General features: G+C 44.9%; 1 protein-coding gene across 2 annotated transcripts in view; it reads left to right on the top strand.

The window, feature by feature from the left end:
* Positions 1–19,415, top strand: part of LOC126484396 (uncharacterized) — a 128,140-nt gene that overhangs the window by 38,846 nt on the left and 69,879 nt on the right. For both annotated transcript variants that reach the window (XM_050107894.1, XM_050107895.1), the window contains exon 3: positions 9,343–9,515. In XM_050107894.1, the coding sequence (XP_049963851.1) occupies positions 9,343–9,515 (173 nt within the window). The remainder of the gene's footprint in view (positions 1–9,342; positions 9,516–19,415) is intronic.

Below are 19,415 nucleotides of genomic sequence, written 5' to 3'. Positions count from 1 at the left end.
TTACCCGCCCTCCTTTCTCCCGAAGAAACGAGCAGCGGAATTGGAAAGGACAAACATCGCCCCATCTCTCTCACGAGTAGAGTATATAAGGTTTTGGAGCATATGGTGAATTCACGTTTAGGCTGGAGGCTGGAGTTACGAAACTTTTTAACACCTGCCCAATGCAGTTTCCGAAAGCATCGTTCCGCAGTTGACCATCTTGTTGCTCTCTCCACTTACGTCATGAACATTTTTTTCAGGAAACGCCAAACGGTAGCTGTATTTTTTGATCTGGAGAGGGCATACCATACCTGTTGGAGAACTGGCATCCTCCGCACACTGTTTTCTTGGGGCTTTAGAGGTCAGGTATCCCTTTTCATCCGTGAATTTATGACAGAGCGCACATTTAAGGTGCGGGTTAACACTACTCTCTCCCGTAATTTCTCCCAAGAAGACAGGGTGCCCCAGGGCTCCGTGCTAAGTGTTGTACTGTTTGCCATCGCCATAAATCCAACTATGGATTGTCTCCTTCCCGATGTCTCGGGCTCCCTCTTTGTCGACGATTTTGCGATCTACTACAGCTCTCAACGGACCAGCCTTCTTGAACGACGTCTTCAAGGATGTCTCGATCGCCTCCACTCATGGAGCATCGAAACCGGCTTCCGCTTTTCTCCCTGTAAGACCGTCTGTGTAAATTTTTGGCGTCGTACGGAGTTTCCTCCGCCTTCCATACGTCTAGTGCCTGTTGACCTTCCGTTCGCGGACGTCGCCAAATTCTTGGGCATTATGTTTGACAGAAAACTGTGCTGGTCCTCCCACGTTTCATATCTTTCGGCCCGCTGTCTGCGATCCCTCAACACGTTCTGTGCTCTGAGTGGTTCCTCCTGGGGAGCGGACAGAGTGGTCTTCCTGCGCCTACATCACACCTTAGTGCACTTGAAACTGGACTATGGAAGCATAGTTTACTCCTCTGCACGGCCATCTACTCTTCGGCGTCTCGACTCTGTCCACCACCGTGGACTGCGTTTAGCATCTGGAGCTTTTTACACCAGCCCCGTGGAGAGCCCATACGCTGTGACTGATGAACCTCCGCTGTCCAATCAGCGAGCTGTCCCACTGAGTCGTTACGCTAGTCATCTGTCTTCCATGCCTGCTCATCCGACCCATTCCCTTTTTTTCGACGCCTCCTTGGATTTAGGGTGTGTAGGCCAATCTTCCTCTCTACTACTACCGGGAGTCTGCTTCCGTCAACTGCTTCGTTCTCTTTCCTTCCACTTCCCTAAAACTTCCTTGACAAATGGGGGTACGGCGCCGCCTTAGCATCGTCCCCGGACCTGCCTGCTCCGTGGCCTGTGTCAGCTTCCCAAGGATAGTACACCCCCCCTCCCCCCTAGTTTATCGTCGGGAATTTCCTGCTCCACGCGTACAAATGGAGGATGCCACATTTGCTTACAGTGACGGGTCAAAAATCACATCTGTTGTTGGGAGTGCCTATATTGTTGGTGATACACCTAATAGATTTCGGCTTCCCGACCGGTGTTCGGTTTTTACTGCGGAGCTTTGCGCTGTTCTCCAGGCTGTCCAGTACATCAGTCGCCAAAAGCGGCTACAGTATATTATATGCTCGGATTCGCTCAGCTCTCTCCTCAACCTCCAAACTCTTCATCCCGTCCGCCCTATGGCCCACGGGTTTCAGGACTGTCTCCACTTGCTCCACTTGAGGGACGTCTCTGTGGCATTCCTCTGGATCCCAGGGCATGTTGGTATCCGTGGAAACGAGGCAGCCGATGTAGCGGCAAAGCTGTGGTCTCTCTTCGTCGGCCCGCAGTTCGCATGGTTTCCTTTGCCGATCTGCAGAGCGTTTTATGTCGTCGTGTTGCTCTTTCGTGGCACACGAATTGGTCTACACTTCCCGACAATAAATTATGGGTCGGAAGACCTCTTCCCTGTGCTTGGTCCTCTTCCTCCTGGGCTTTTAACTAGGGTTCGGAAAGGGCAAGGGCACTGTCTTTTTAGCCAAGGACATCTTTTAGGTGGCGATCCTCCCCCGCTTTGTCCCCACTGCTCTCAACTGTGGACGGTGAGACACCTTTTACTTCAGTGCCCCTATTTTAATCCGCTACGCGCCCGTTTACAGCTGTCGCTTGATATATCTTCCGTTTTAGCAGATGACACGCGTTCAGCCGATCGCGTCCTTGAGTTTACCCGTGTCAGTGAGATGACATCGGTCACTCGAAGATCTTTTTTGGGGAAAAGAACCTCCCCCCCCCCTCCTTCAACAGTTGTTTTCTAAGATTTCCTTCTGTTTCTAGTTTCCCTCCTTTTTGAGTTTCGCTCCCATTGCTGCTGATTTAACATTCGGGAATGGGCGCTTACGACCGTAGCAGTTGTGCGCCCTAAACCCATAACAAAAAAAAAAAAAGTCCAGTGCCTTTGTGATAACACAAATGACTTCACTTTTACTGACAAACGCAATCTTGCTATCTGCAAAAACGGTTTGTCTGACCAACCGCTGTGTTAGCCGATTACAAGAGATCCTTCAGTAATGGAAGCACCTCCTCCTACGAACTACTAAGAAAGGGAGTAACAAGATTTGCCACAGCTACATCCAGCCCACCGATTTCAACGGTACCAATCCTCACCCTTCTCAACTAGCTTATTATTCACAAATGTATTCTCTGCTCTTAAACGTGCTATCTTATCAACCACTGATTACATAGCTTTCTCACCAGTTTCTCTGATTTCGCCATTGCATCATCCGTACTCACAGTTATGAGCTCGACAATAACAACCCAACTATAACAAGAGCACTCCTTAGTTATTCAAACTGCCACAGTTATTTCTTATGTCTAATCATGAACCACCTTGACTCCCTGCATTGTCCTGCCATATGGCCAAAGTGATGACACGTCAAACGAACAACAGCCACAGACTTGGCACAAGGGGCAGAGTGCCCAAGTATATTACACTGTGCACATCGCACTGCATCTAACCATTGATTTTTAGAATAGCTCTGAAACTGGGAGACGACCATCGGGTCCTCGAGCCTCACAAAAGAAAGTTTCCACTGACACTTTCACCCCCCCCCCCCCCCCAACAAAGATACTGCAGGCTGCAGTTCAGTCGTCTTGCTGTGGGCAGTGGTACTCCCTCCACTGTAGCCTCTCACTACTAACACCACTCTGTTGAGCGGCTGAATGCGGTAGACTTGAATTACGCACCATGTAGCTGAGAATGTGAGGCAGTCAGGCTCCACTCTTGCGTGGCAGCCGGCTGGCCTGCACCCTGGTAAGAGCTACACGTGTCAGCACCCTATGTTGCTGACGTCACGCCGAGCAGCGGTCGGCGGTCTGTCAATGGGCCAACGCCCCGGCAGCAGCCTGGCGACGCCCTAGCTCCCAGTCCAGAGGGGAGGCTGCTGTACTGTGAATGGATCTGTCTCAAAATTCACAGCTATTTGTACGGCTTCAGGACATTACATGTGACAGAAAGTAAGTCCTTCTCCAAAGCAGCATGATCTAATGCAGGTTTAGGACTGAAAGTGAGACCTTTGCATAGTAAGATCATTCAGTAGAGGAGAGTGCTTTAGACAAGAGGTTGAGGATAATGTACTGTTGTGACTGGATCTCGTGATTATGAGTTATTCTTGGTCTGGGAGGCAGTGGTAAAGGCTGGTGGTTGTTAAAGAGGTTGGCCATGCTTAGTTTGTATGAGAGCAGTGGTGGTTGATGGTGTGGCTGTTTAGGGAGCTGCAGAGAGACAGGGAGGGAAACACCATTGTTCAGGTAGTTTAGGAGAAGGTGGGACAGCTTTTTCTACATCTACATGATTACTCTGCTATTCACAGTAAAGCGCCTGGCAGAGGGTTCAATGAACCACCTTCAAGCTGTATCTCTACTTCCACTCTCGAACGGCACGTGGTAAAAATGAGCACTTAAATTTTTCTGTGGGAGCCCTGATTTCTCTTATTTTATCATGATGATCATATCTCTGTGTGTAGGTTCGTGCCAATAGAATGTTTTCACAATCGGAGGAGAAAACTAGTGACTGAAACTTCATGAGAAGATCCTGTCACAACGAAAAAGGCCTTTGTTTTAATGATTGCCACTCCAATTCACATATCTTATCTGTGGCACTTTCTCCCCTACTTTGTTATAATACAAAACGAGCTGCCCTTCTTTATACTTTTTGGATGTAAACCGTCAGTCCCATCTGATGTGGATCCCATACCGTTCGGCAGTACTCCAGAATAGGGCAGATATGTGTTGTAAGCAGTCTCTTTAGTAGACCTGTTGCATCTTCTAGGTGCTCTGCAAATGAATCGCAGTCTTTGGTTGGCTCTACCCACAACATTATCTATGTGATTGTTCCAAGTTAGGGTATTTGTATTGTAATCCCTAAGTATTTAGTTGAATTTACAGCTTTCAGATTTGTGTGACCTATCGCATAATCGAAATTTAGTAGAATTCTTTTAGTACTCATGTGAATAACTTCACACTTTTCTTTATTCGTGGTCAATTGCCAGCCCTCAGTCAAGTAGCTATTACACGGTTCACGCATTCCCGTGGTGACAACGTCCTGTCCTCTCCAGGTATTACCACTGCACGATTCAGGTTTCTATGAGCACAGTTACCCATCTTCCAGTCCTTTTGTGTACATGTTGCTACAACTTGCATGTCATCGCACTAAGCTTACCAGCCAGTGGCAGCCAACACAACGTTTCCCGTGGCGTTGTTTCAAATACCGACAAGTTGTACTTAAAACTAGGTTGCTACACCACAGATTAAAGCCGGCCGCGGTGGCCGAGCGGTTCTAGGCGCTTCAGTCCGGAACGGCGCGATCGCTACGGTCGCAGTTTCGAATCCTGCCTCGGGCATGGATGCGTGTGATGTCCTTAGGTTAGTTAGGTTTAAGTAGTTCTAAGTTCTAGGGGACTGATGACCTTAGAAGTTAAGTCCCATAGTGCTCAGAGCCATTTGGACCATTTGCACTGAACTTACATTCGTGACGTAATTATAGCACTATTTCTAGGGAAGAATTTATTTTAAAAATGTTGTGCTCTTCCTGTTGCTTGCTTAATGAAGAAACTAAATGACTAATGGTGAAATTATTGACTTTTGCTTCCACCAGAGTTCGACTCCTGAGCCCCCACATACTTCAGCACTAATAAAAAGTCAAATAGAGCAATAAAAACTCTATTAATAGGTCTTTCCGATGCACTGTTGTATTTCAGAATATTGGTTCCTTCACTGGCTAGGAGCCAACAAACGCACCTGCCACATTTAACACTAAATGAAGAGTGTCACAAGTTTAATAAAATTGCAGGCAGGAATTTGCGGTGCAAGAGTGTGCACTTTTTACTTCTCAGAGAGTGATTACGTTCCAGAAAAAAAAACAACGAAGTATCTTTCAACGCTCTTCACCATAGTATATTATTAAAATAATATGTGTCAGTGCGAAAATCTAAGTAGGTGGGGTAGCATCACGTGCTCGCTTAACCTTTACCAAAGGCACGAAAATTACAGCTGTCAGACCTCGCTCCCGTGTCTGTCGCAACGACTCAGCTGCCAGTGGTCTGACACGACGCGGGTACACGGCCGATTCTGTTAAAAGTTTATCATAGACTTTTCGGGATGTACCATCTTATTTCTGATTGTCCAGATGATCAAGGCGACATATTTAGATGAAATATGACAGACCGTCAGTGACTACGTATTCATTAATGACTATTTCAGCTGCTGTAATGAACTTAATAATACTTGTATGTATCTTCCTGTTTTATGTAATATGCCTATAGCTTTCATTCTTTCACGTTTTGCTTGAATATATCAAGTGAATTTAAAACTATATGTGTGATTTTTTTACATTGTTATCAATTAATTGAGCTTTATTTATTGGTGTGGTATTGTTGCTCTGCTTGTGTATTTTCAGTTCTGTAGTTTTTCAGTAACTGTAAGTCACCAACTCATAGTATTTGTAGCACCTACATATCTACAAAGTGTGATTTCTGAGTTCTAAGAGAGACATCACTCGTGTCCTCGCTCATGACATTCGTGAGGTCGAGACTGTTTGTAGCCCAAGGTGTAGGTTATGTGAAGGTAGACGTCTAGATTGAGCACACTACGTATATTTCGCGCTCTTCAAGAGAGACATATTACAAAGTAGTAATTTTTACAAATTTATCTCGGTTTACACATATATAAGTGAAATTATATTACGAGGGTAATCCCAAAAGTATGGTCTCCTATGTTTTTATAAGTACATAGACCTGTTTATTTACATCAGTTCACAGCTTGAACATTTAGCTATTTTTCGACATAATCATCATTTCTGTCGATGCATTTTTGTAGACGCCGTGGCCGTTTTTGTATGCCCATATCATACCAGCTCACCGCCATGCTGTTCAGAAAGTTATGAACGTCTTCTTTCACCTCGTCGTCGGACCTGAATGGCTTTCCGGCCAAATGTTTTTTTAACCTATGGAACTGGGCGCCAAGTCAGGACTATAGGTTGGGTGGGTGAGTATGTTCTACTGAAACTGTTGTTGGAGAGCAACGGTTTGCCGAGCGATGTGTGGTCAAGCGTTGTCGTATAGAATGTGTACGCTGTTGCTCAACATTCCTCTTCTCCGGTTCTGAATTGCCCGTTTGAGTTTTTCAGAGTCTCACAGTACCTGTCAGCGTTAATTGTGGTCCCAGCGACTCAGCTGCGACGACGAAGTGAAAGAAGAGGTTCGTAACTTTCTGAACAGCACGGCGGCGAGCTGGAACGACATGGGCATACGAAAACTGCCACAGCGTCTCCAAAAATGCATCGGCAGAAATTGTGAATATGTCAAAAAATAGCTAAATGTTCAAGCTGTAAACTGATGTAAACCATTGTAGAACTAACCAGGTCTATGTACTTATAAAAAATAGGAGACCTTGCTTTTGGGATTACCCTCGTATATTATATTCAGCAAGATGGCTGATACAAGTTACTCCTGACGAACGTCATAGTCAACGTTTCATTACTGTGACAATATTTTATTGATGTATGTAACGCAAATTAAGTACTAATAACAGATCTTTCCAATGCAAAGCATCTAGATTCTGCGTTTAAAGATAAGCTCTATGAGGTACTCGTTTCAATAGACGTCCATTAATTATACTGTCCTATATTAGTAAATTAAACGCGACTTCGTAACAAGTTCCTCACATAATTCTATACTATTCTGGACTATAGATGGATGTATCCCACTGCTTTGTACCCACACAGTGAAAGTATATACAACAGGCGAACATTGGAACACATTTTTCACTGCACATTGTATTATTGCTACGATGTGTCTTTATACTGTCAACGACATAAACGCAACGTAACTATGATGTGCTTTCAGAGATTGACCTCCACAGTCTGCATTTTATTGATGGCTGACAATATATATCTTTATATCTAACACGAACAGAATACAGAAATGTGATCTTTGGATTTTAAGATATCTACATCTGTTATATGTACATACGCTCCTCGGTGCAGTCGTGTGAAGAGAGGTCGATCCTTGTCTTATTAACTTAATGATTTATCAGTCTGAGTGTTTTGAAGTCAATATTGCGCTGGTATCGTAATCATGGCCTGCTGTAAGTGGTTTTGTAAACATTCTCCGTTTCTTATGGCTTTCAGTTTATCGAGTTGGAAGTTGAATTGCTTATCCACATAATGTACTTCCATATGTTTAACTTCATCACCTCTACGAGTTATTTGTTTTATCCTGCGTGCACATTGTTCGTTTCTTTTGTTGATGTAGTCTTACAGTGAAAATATTTGTTACGATTGAAACTGGTAGAAAATATAATATAAATTTCCAAACATGCTATTATTCAAATTCCTGAAAGTTGTGTCCTGACACCTAGTCAGATTGTTAGATTTAGAAAACACTACTGGCCATTAAAATTGCTACACCAAGAAGAAATGCAGATGATAAATGGGTATTCATTGGACAAATATATTATACTAGAACTGACATGTGATTACATTTTCACGCAATTTGGGTACATAGATCCTGAGAAATCAGTACCCAGAACAACCACTTCTGGCCGTAATAACGGCCTTGATACGCCTGGGCATTGGGTCAAACAGGGCTTGGATGGCGTGTACACGTACAACTGCCCATGAAGCTTCAACACGATACCACAGTTCATAAAGAGTAGTGACTGGCGTATTGTGGCGAGCCAGTAGCTCGGCCACCATTGACCAGACGTTTTCAATTGGTGATAGATCTGGAGAATGTGATGGCCAGGGCAGCAGTCGAACATTTTCTGTATCCAGAAAGGCCCGTACAGGACCTGCAACATGCGGTCCTGCATTATCCTGCTGAAATGTAGGGTTCCGCAGGGATCGAATGAAGGATAGAGCCACGGGTCGTAACATATATGGACTGTAACGTCCATTGTTCAAAGTGCCGTCAATGCGAACAAGAGGTGACAGAGACGTGTAACCAATGGCACCCCATATCATCACGGCGGGTGATACGCCAGTATGGCGATGACGAATATACGCTTCCAATGTGCGTTCACCGCGAAGTCGCCAAACATGGATGCGACCATCACGATGCTGTAAACAGAACCTGGATTCATCCGAAAAAATGATGTTTTGCCATTAGTGCACCCAGGTTCGTCGTTGAGTACACCATCTCAGGTGCTCCTGTCTGTGATGCAGCATCAAGGGTAACCGTAGCCATGGTCTCCGAGCTGATAGTCCATGCTCCTGCAAACGTCGTCGAACTGTTCGTGCAGATTGTTGTTGTCTTGCAAACGTCCCCATCTGTTGACTCAGGGATCGAGACATGGCTGCACGATCCGTTACACAGCCATGCGGGTAAGATGCCTGTCATCTCGACTGCTAGTGATACGAGGCCGTTGGGATCCAGCACGGCGTTCCGTATTACCCTCCTGAACCCACCGATTCCATATTCTGCTAACAGTCATTGGATCTCGACCAACGCGAGCAGTAATGTCGCGATATGATAAACCGCAATCGCGATAGGCTACAATCCGACTTTTATCAAAGTCGAAAACGTGATGGTACGCACGTCCCCTCCTTACACGAGGCATCAAAACAACGTTTCACCAGCAACGCCGGTCAACTGTTGTTTGTGTATGAGAAATCGCTTGGAAACTTTCCTCATGTCAGCACGTTTTAGGTGTCGCCACCGGCGCCAACTTTGTGTGAATGCTTTGAAAAGCTAATCATTTGCATATCACAGCATCTTTTTCCTGTCGGTTAAATTTCGCGTCTGTAGCACGTCATCTTCGTGGTGTAGCGATTTTAATGACCAGTAGTGTATCATCTCTTACATCAGGTGACCATACTTTATTTTGAAAGGTTGGACGGCGTGGAATGGGACCTGGAAACGCTGGCAACAGATCATCTGAGACGTCCTGTCCTCTCACAGTTACTGGACGTTGTTTACCGCATCTCGAAAGCTATAAGAGCCGCGATTGGATGTGCCGATGTGCATCCATGGAATGTGCATCAGAAGAACTTGCACACAAGTGGTGAGTATCTTATTTGTATGTTCTTTGAATGCATAATTTCTCAGCGATTTTTTTCGAAGATGTCGTGTACAGTTATCAGCCTAATAGTGACATCGTGTTGTCGGAACTTTTCGATGAGTTTATATTGATTAATGTCCCACTTCTAGAAAATCTCTTCTGTGATAATGAACACGTAGATGATTTAGTTGTGTTGGAAGTGAAAACTATGTCCTAATGATATTACGTAGTGAACAAAACTTGGAACTAAGTAATAGCCGCAGCAGACGCAATAACCGACGTCTGTTGATAACTAATTTGCACCTACGCATATAGTACCTTTCTACATCTACATTTATTCTCCGCAAGCCACCTAAGAGTGTGTGGCGGAGGGCACTTTACGTGCCATTGTCATTACCTCCCTTTTCTGTTCCACTCGCACATGGTTCGCGGGAAGAACGACTGCCGGAAAGTCTCGGTGCGCGCTCGAATCTCTCTAATTTTACATTCGTGATCTCCTCGGGAGGTGTAAGTAGGGGGAAGAAATATATTCGATACCTCATCCAGAAACACACCCTCTCGAAACATGGACAGCAAGCTACACCGCGATGCAGAGCGCCTCTCTTGAAGAGTCTGCCACTTGAATTTGCCAAACATCTCCGTAACGCTATCACGCTTACCAAATAACCCTGTGACGATACGCGCCGCTCTTCTTTGGATATTCTCTATCTCCTCTGTCAACCCGACCTGGTACCGATCCCACACTGATGAGCAATACTCAAGTATAGGCCGAACGCGTATTTTGTAAGCCACCTCATTTGTTGATGGACTACATTTTCTAAGGACTCTCCCAATGAATCTCAACCTGGCACCCTCTTTACCAACAATTAATTTTATACGATCATTCCACTTCAAATCGTTCCGTACGCATACAGAAGTAACTGCTACCAGTGTTTGTTCCGCTGTCATATAATCATACAATAAAGGATTCTTCTTTCTATGTATTCGCAATACATTACATTTATCTATGTTAAGGGTCAGTTGCCACTCCCTGCACCAAGTGCCTATCCGCTGCAGATCTTCCTGCATTTCGCTGCAATTTTCTAATGCTGCAACTTCTCTGTATACTACAGCATCATCCGCGTTAAGCCTCATGTTACTTCCGCCACTACCTACTAGGTCATTTATATTTATTGTGAAAAGCAATGGTCCCATAACACTCCCCTGTGGTACGCCAGAGGTTACTTTAATGTCTGTAGACGTTTCTAGACCTTTAATAATCAACATTAATTTTTTGTCTGTTGTTCTGATCTGACATCAAATGAAATTTGTCATCAGTGTTAGTCTTCTCCACAGGAGAGAGCACGCCAATACCGCAGTACAGTATAGAACACTACTTGTAACACTGATGAAAGTCTACGTTCGGCGAGAAGGAGAGTCCACATATTTGTCCAGGAACGCCGTCCCCTGCTGGAGTCACTCACTAGATCACATGGGGCTACTAAATTACGTGGATATTGATTGCTACGTTCCACATGTTAATCCCATACATTTTTATGAGAATACGCTCAGATGATTCAGCGCGCTAGTTTAATGTGGGTTACAAATCATCGTGGAATTTGGCCATTTGTTTTATTTATTTACTATAAGATAACTCGACGTTGCTAGCGTATTTATTTTTTCCAATCCTCTATAAGTCCAAATCCTTTCCCCTCTCTCCGTCCAACTCCTCCTTCCCCCTCTCTCCCTTTCCTTATCCATCTCTTGCTCCTGTCTCCTTGTCCATCTCTTCCTTATCACTACCTGTACATCTTCTCCTCTACTTCTCTCTGTCCATTTCATTTTCCCCCCTTCTCACTATTCACCTCCTCCTCCCCCCTCCCTCTCACCTCAGCTGTGCCTACCTACGTGCATATCCCCTTGAATACATTCTATACTGTTGCCCCACACACAAGTCATGTAGCAAGTTTGATTTGATACAGTGGAGACGTGTAACGAACGAACACACACACACACACACACACACACACACACACACACACGCACACACACACGAAGGTTGACTGAAAAGTAATGCCTGTGAGCCGTGGTAAAAATTGCTGTTTTGAAGAGCGCGCCGCGGAGCGTAGTGTGAAGCAGTCGCCCTCCGTTTCTGGCGGTGGCGCCACTGTGGCAATCGCAGCTTTGGTGTCTCCCTCTGGTGGGAAAGGGAAAAGGTTGCCTGTTCACGTGCATTTAAGGGGCGCTATAAGCTCGCCAATCAGTCCGTCAGTCTGGGTCAGTCTCTCGTCCCGAGCTTGCTAGTCTGTCTCTCGTCCTCATTTGTTAGGCAGTTAGTGTCTGTCTGTCGTTCGGAGTGCTAGTATATCTGTCGTTCGGATCAACCTTTCCGGCAAAATGAGAGTTTTTCCACTACTCCAGTAAGACAAGTCAGCGAGTGGTCGCCCGGTCGGGGCTTAGTGCCTGCATCTGAGTCTGCGCGTTAGGCCGCAAGTCTGCTCGAGTTTGCTAAAGCAATGGTCATTCGCGGTTGGATCGATCGGTTGGTCGGTCGCGCACTGATACACAAGATGACTCGTCCGTCTTGAGCGTCGGCGCATGTGGGGTCGCCACGTGAGCCCAGTGGGCCGCGGCGTATAGCGAGTGGTAGTGACTTCGCGGTCGACACGAGAGCAACAGGAGTCAACCCACGACATCGGTCTGGCCGGTGCGAGCTGCGGCGCCGTGAGACGGGAGATCGGCGCGCCTTCCTGCGTCCGTTGAAGCGACTGGCAGCGGACGGTTCGGGAGAGCGATTTGGGGGTGCTGCGCCAGGTCTTCTCGAGAAATCGCAGTTTATTAGAAGTTAAGTGATTGGTGATATGTCGTTTGATTTACTCTTTGATTTACTCTTGTTGAATTCTACTTGTTTTCTTGGTGAGGTCACCAGCCGTTTTGCTTTGGGGTCGTCCTACCATTCTTCTCCGTTTGCCCACCCACGGGAAGGTGTTTTTTTATAAATAGGGTGGTCCGTTTTTCACTTGTGGAGTAGGAGCGGGTTAGAGCAACCTGCGGTTCGGGTTGTTCGGTAATCTTCCCATGAATCTACCGTACGTTAGTAGCTGCGTCTGTCATGTTTGTCGGATATGGTGTGTTAACGAATTTATTGCTTGGAGCGTAACGACCTAAAACCTGAAATATGTTTTGATCTTTGGAAACTTGCCTATGATCTTGAGAGGCGGTATCTGTGTACTGTAGAGCATCTTAACTATTGTTTGGCCAACCTTGTAGAATTTTATATAAGATTGCATTTCATGCGCTTTTATTTAAATGATCATTTTCAATGATCATTGTAGTGCCGGCCGGAGTGGCCTCGCGGTTATAGGCGCTACAGTGTGGAGCCGAGAGACCGCTACGGTCGCAGGTTAAAATCCTGCCTCGGGCATGGATGTGTGTGATGTCCTTAGGTTAGTTAGGTTTAATTAGTTCTAAGTTCTAGGGGACTGATGACCTGAGATGTTAAGTCCTATAGTGCTCAGAGCCATGCTTTTTCTTCTCTACAGCTCCAGTTGGCGGGAAGCTTTAGCACTGAACGGTTGTGTTGTTAAAGTGTGAAGTATGGAACCCTGCGCAGACGGTCGGTCAATGCGATTTAAGCAATGTGCAGTCATTGAATTCTTGACAGCGGGAGGTGTCACCCCAAAGGAGATTCATCAGAGAATCTAACCAGTTTGTGGTGATTGTGTTGATGTGAGTACTGTGCGCCGATGGGCCAGTAAGTTTAAAGATGTTGAGGAAGGACCATCTGACCTGCGTGACAAACAAAGAATTGGCCGTCCTGTGACTGCAACCGCCAAGTTTCACAAGTAAAACTTTGACAGACTGATTCAGGACGATCGTTGTATCACTCAAAGAGAAATTGCAAGCACAATCGGCATTTCACAAGAACGTGTGGCTCACATTATTGCTTTGCTTGGCTATCGGAAGATCTGTGCACGGTGGGTGCCCCAGATGCTGACTCCTGAAATGGAAGCGCACAGGCTTGAAATTTGCCAGGAACTCCTCTCGCTTTAAGGGAATGAAGGTGACGCCTTTCTCCATTCAATTGTGACAGGAGACGAAACGTGGGTACACCATTACGACCCGAAGACGAAACGTCAGTCTATGTAATATCGACACAAAGACTCGCCCCAGAAAAAGAAATTCAAGACGCAACCCTCAGCTGGAGAAATCATGGCCACAGTGTTCTGGGAATCAAATGGTGTTATCCATGTTCCTTGATCGTAGAACAACAACAAATTCCGAGCGTGTCATTAGAACGCTGCTAACTCTGAAACGACTGTTAACGAGGATCCGAAAAGTAAAGGGAAGTGTTTTCCTGTACAACATGACAATGCCAAGCCACACACTCCACGCGCCACCACAGCCGAACATCAGAGACTGAATCTCTCCACCGTACGGCATCCTTCATACAGTCCAGATTTAGCACCGTCTGACTTCGATCTGTTCCTGATAATGAAAGACCATCTGCGGGGACATCATTATGCTTCTAATCAAGACGTTGAGAGAACCGTGAGACTGTGGTTGCGGAAACAGGGTGTCGACTTCTTCCGTGGCGGCTTCAGAACACTTGTTCATCGTTGGCAGAAATGTATCCAATTAGCTGATGATTATGTGGAAAAGTGAATATTGGTAATTAAAGATCACATTCTAAGGATTATTTTTGCGTGTGATTTATTAAAATATTCCCATCTAATCCCAGTTAACGAAGGTAGAGGCATTACTTTTCATTCAACCCCCATATATAGAACAGGTTGTATATAAATATAAGTAGGTAAAGAATTGTAATGTCACGTGTAGTTTGAAGAATTCTGCGTTTTATTTCTGTTTTATGGAATGTGTTGATGAATTTAAAATGTATGTGACAGAATAGGGTAAGAAAAGAGTATATATTGGCTGCATAAGTCTTGCTGCACAGAGATCGGCGAACGTATATAATATCATAATGTACGAAAGAGGTACGTAAGATTTGGAAGGGGGGGGGGCAATTTCAGAGAGTTATTTAAACATGTTATTTTGGAAGGTTTGGATGATATATGTGATTTATTTGTAATTACTGTTCGGCAAGGATTTGGTGCATGGAGGTCATCAAACCTGACTAAAGTTTTGATTGGTTTTGGTGCGTAAAAATCTATGTGCAAAATAATAGCAAAGTTTTGGGAGTGTATTTCGTGGGTTAATTCTGCAGTATATTTTGGGAGGGTGTTCAACAGATTTATGTATTTACATTTGGGGACATAAATATATATATGAGAAGAAATTGTGGCGTTATACATCATTATTGCGCGAGTATGAATGCTATTAGATAAATTTATAATGCAGTTGTCTGCTGTTTCCAAAAGAATGTTAAATGGGAGAATTCTGGCCAGAGCAATTTCATGTTGTTCTTTTAACTTTCTGATTAGATCTGATTAAAATTGTGACAGCTGATGAAATTTCGACGAAAGAACGCCGACTGTGTGTTGCTTTAAATACAGTGATAGTGAAGTGCTATAAATGAGAGCAACAGCGCTAAACATTTCTGTTAAAATTCAAGGTGAACCCAAAGTTTCTTTAAATTTGTATACAAACATGAAAAAAAGTTTTTCATCATATCGGTTCTGAGAGCTCCGGAAGCTGTACAGAAAATTGGAATAGAGATCAACATAAACATCATTTCCGCCCTTTTTATTGCTCATGCAAACCACACATTGCATGTTGTACCACCATACAGTGATACAATCCGAAAACAAAGGAAGTAGATTACAGTACGCTTGTTCGCCCACTGCTTGAATACTGCTCAGCAGCGTGGGATCCGTACCAGATAGGGCTGATAGAAGAGATACAGAAGATCCAACGGAGAGCAGCGCGCTTCGTTACAGGATCATTTAGTAATCGCGCAAGCGTTACAGAGATGATAGATGAACTCCATTGGAAGACTCTGCAGGAAAGACGCTCAGTAGCTCGGTACGGGCTTTTGTTAAAGTTTCGAGAACATACCTTCACCGAAGAGTCAAGCAGGATATTGCTCCCTCCTACGTATATCCCGCGAAGAGACCATGAGGATAAAATCAGAGAGATTAAAGTCCACACAGAAGCATACCGACAATCCTTCTTTCCACGAACAATACGAAACTGGAATAGACGGGAGAACCGATAGAGGTACTCAAGGTAACCTCTGCCACACACCGTCAGGTAGCTTGCGGAATATGGATGTAGATGTAGATGTAGACCTTCAGCGGTGCAGAGGTGGTGGTCCAGTACCTCTAATACCCAGTAGCACGTCCTCTTGCACTGATGCATTCTTGTATTCGTCGTGGCATACTATCCACAAGTTCATCGAGGCACTGTTTGTCCATACTGTCCCACGCCTCAACGGCGATTCGGCTTACGTCCCTCAGAGTAGTTGGTGGGTCACGTCGTACATAAACAGACCTTTTCAATCTATCCCAGGCATGTTCGATAGGTTTCATGTCTGGAGAACATGCTGGCCGCTCTAGTCGAGCGATGTCGTTATCCTGAAGGAAGTCATTCACAAGATGTGCACGACGGGGGCGCGAATTGTCCATGAAGACGAATGCCTCGTCAATATGCTGCCGATATGGTTGCACTATCGGTCGGAGGATGGCATTCACGTGTCGTACGGCCGTTACGGCGCCTTCCATGACCACCAGCGGCGTACGTCGGCCTCACATAATGCCACCCCAAAACAGCAGGGAACCTCCACCTTGCTGCACTCGCTGGACAGTGTGTCTAAGGCGTTCAGCCTGACCGGACTGCATCCAAACACGTCTCCGACGATTGTCTGGTTGAAGGCATATGCGACACTCATCGGTGAAGAGAAAGTGATGCCAATCCTGAGCGGTCTATTCGGCATGTTGTTGGGCCTATCTGTACCGCGCTGCATGGTGTCGTTGTTGCGAAGATCGACCTCGCCATAGACGTCGGGAGTGAAGTTGCGCATCATGCAGCCTATTGCGGATAGTTTAAGTCGTAACACGACGTCCTGTGGTTGCACGAAAAGCATTATTCAACACGGTGGCGTTACTGTCACGGTTCCTCCGAGCCATTATCCGTAGGTAGCCGTTATCTACTGCAGTACTAGGGCGCCTAGGGCGGTCTAGGACGCCATGTCACTTATTGTGCGGCCCCTCCCTCGGGATGGGTGCGTGTGTTGTTCTTAGCATAAGTTAGTTTAAGTACTGTGTATGTCTAGGGGCCAATGATTTCAGCAGTTTGGGTCCCTTAGGAATTCACACATATTTGAACATTTTTACGTCATCTGGTGGTACAAAACAGCATTTCGTCAGGCCGTCCTCGGCTTCTGTTACTTCAATATATTCGTCACCAGAGCCATCTTCTATATCTGACCATTCTGGATCACTATTCGGTTCTGACATAACGCCTTTCTTAGACACATGTTAATTTCCTCTCCGATCTTTTGTCTGTTCTTAAATACTCATGGTGACGGTTTGCTCCAAATGTCATTAGTCCTTTTTCTTTCACTTCAGGCTCTACATTTGAAGAGTCATTTATTTACTTTGGCTCTAAGGACGTGTACCCATACTTCGTAAATGTGTAGTCTACGTGAGCATCAGAAATTTATAAACAATCGTCTGTTCTACTTCTTCCGGCCTACTGACAACAGTTTGTTCTGCTGGCGATTCGTTAATCAGGAGTACTTCGTCAGTAACGCTGAGAATTTCATCTTCTTCCATTCTCTTCATAGCGACCGTATTTCTTTTCTTACTATTAATCTCAGTATTATTGGCAACTCGCTTACTTTGCGGGGAGCCGTTTTCATTACCATTTGTCACCTCCTTGCTAATTGCTGCTCGCTAACTTGGCGCGGCGCTAAATATTTCCATTTCCTCCTTGCTGTCGGACTGCGTCCTATTCTCGACGTCCCTTTTTCTCCTTTCACTACTACTTAAACTTTTAGATCACACAATCGCCTCTGAAATCCTTCTACTCGCATTACGTTAGCTCTTGGTACATCGATCTGTTGACACCAACTACTAATCCCCGACAACTCATTTTCGCAAATTTTTATCGGTATTCAAACTGTCGTTGGCGCTTTCTTCCTCCCCAACGAATGTGTTCACATTTTATCTTGTCCCTGTTTTGTTATCTGCGGAAGCAGGTTCATTGCATTCTACTGTGACGTCCTCGTTCTGTTCTACTGCGGTTAACTACACCTTCCATACGAACAGCTGATTGACGTAATCTTTGCTGGCGGGCTCTCTGTCAGCACGCTAGTATACATATTTTCATCGTTAGCCTGCAGTGACTGATTCCTGAGCACCATCTGTCGCTTTGCTTGCAGCGACCTACGGTGCTTCACAGTCGCTCTCTCGAGTATTGGGTTCATTACTTCTAAGCCGGTTCTGTTAATTACGTTTGGGCCTTAAAATCTGTCCGCGTTAGTTTGGTCCGCAACATATGCGATCTTGAGCTATCCGCGCTGTTGCTGTCGTGGCAGTGTCGCAATGCAAATCCTGTTCCGCGAACGGTTGAAGCACCTCGACCTCTGCCCTACCTCGCTGAACAATATTAACCCTCAAACGGTATGGAGATTGAAGACGAAATAGATGGTATGGTCGGGTCTGATCCGACTCGCTCCCTCTTCGATGAGGTTTGTGTGCAAATAGGTACACAGTAAGTATTATTATTGACGAATACAGTTTACTAATAGTACGGTACATGACAAAAATCCTTTTTGTAGACACACAGATAACCATTAGCTATTAATGGCCGTCAAATCAAAATCAAAGAACCTACGCAAAATGAAACACAATTCCTGTCTTTTTTGACGGAACGCAATATAATATAAAGAAGAAATGAAATTTTTCCCGAAATAGAAAGGCATATCATATGTCTGTTTCCGCAATAGAATCATCAGTCACACAGCTAACACGCAATACTCTTTTATGCTCACCATACACGCATGAATTGCGTTTGACACAAGATTCATTTCCCTTTCTATCTTTCGAAGGATCACACAAGTTACATCTTCTTCGTTTTGCCCGCAAATTCTGACTGTGTGTAATACTGGATTGATTCTCTTCTTTTCCTAACACCTTGGCAATTGTCATACGAAGAGATCTCGAAAGACGTGGGTTGAGCAATTTTTTTCTATCAGGGGTGTGGTCAAACCCAACGCGAGATTTTTTAAGAACGTGGCCCACGCACTTACTGGGATGGAATCTTGGTTCGTATTACATTTGAATAATACGAAACTGTTCACAGCTGCGATGTCTAACATTCCAAGTATCTCAATGGCCACCTTCGGGCTTTTCGTTTGGTAGTCTTGCCTTTGCAAAGTTTGTCCAATACGTCCACTCCACCTCTTGTTAGGTTACAGAATTCAACACTCTCCGGCTTGCTTGATTCATCGCTTATTGTTCCACTGTGCTGCATGGTTGAAATTAAGATAACTTTTTTATTCTTTGCAAATGTGAAAGAAATCAACATTTTGTTGTCTTGATAGACGAACTTTACGGTTTCAGCTGGGGCCGGTGACAACATGGATAGTGGTATCTCACGCTTATTTTTACGTAGTGTACTGACTAACGTAAGTTGTCGCTCAGACAGTTTCTCTGCCAGCTCATATGAAGTGAACCAGTTATCAGTTGTCACACTGCGATAGCTCCCTGACACTGAGTCCTAAGTCTGAGAACAAACCGAGCTGGTATGGATAAATTATCCTTGTTCTTTGTTTGGTCTTTTCCAATACACGGGATGCCTGAAATGAAATAGAACGTTCTGGCGTAACACAAGGAAACTAATTTTAGACCGTACTTATCACGTTTCGATAGTATAAACATTCTAAAGGGACACCGATCGCGGAAACTCAGTAATGTTTCATCTTCCGTCAAATACTCTAACGGGCTATAATACTACAAT

This window comes from Schistocerca serialis, chromosome 6, assembly GCF_023864345.2.
Source record: "Schistocerca serialis cubense isolate TAMUIC-IGC-003099 chromosome 6, iqSchSeri2.2, whole genome shotgun sequence".
In the NCBI taxonomy this organism is placed as follows: Eukaryota; Metazoa; Arthropoda; class Insecta; order Orthoptera; family Acrididae; genus Schistocerca; species Schistocerca serialis.
This window is presented reverse-complemented; position numbering and strand designations above follow the sequence as displayed.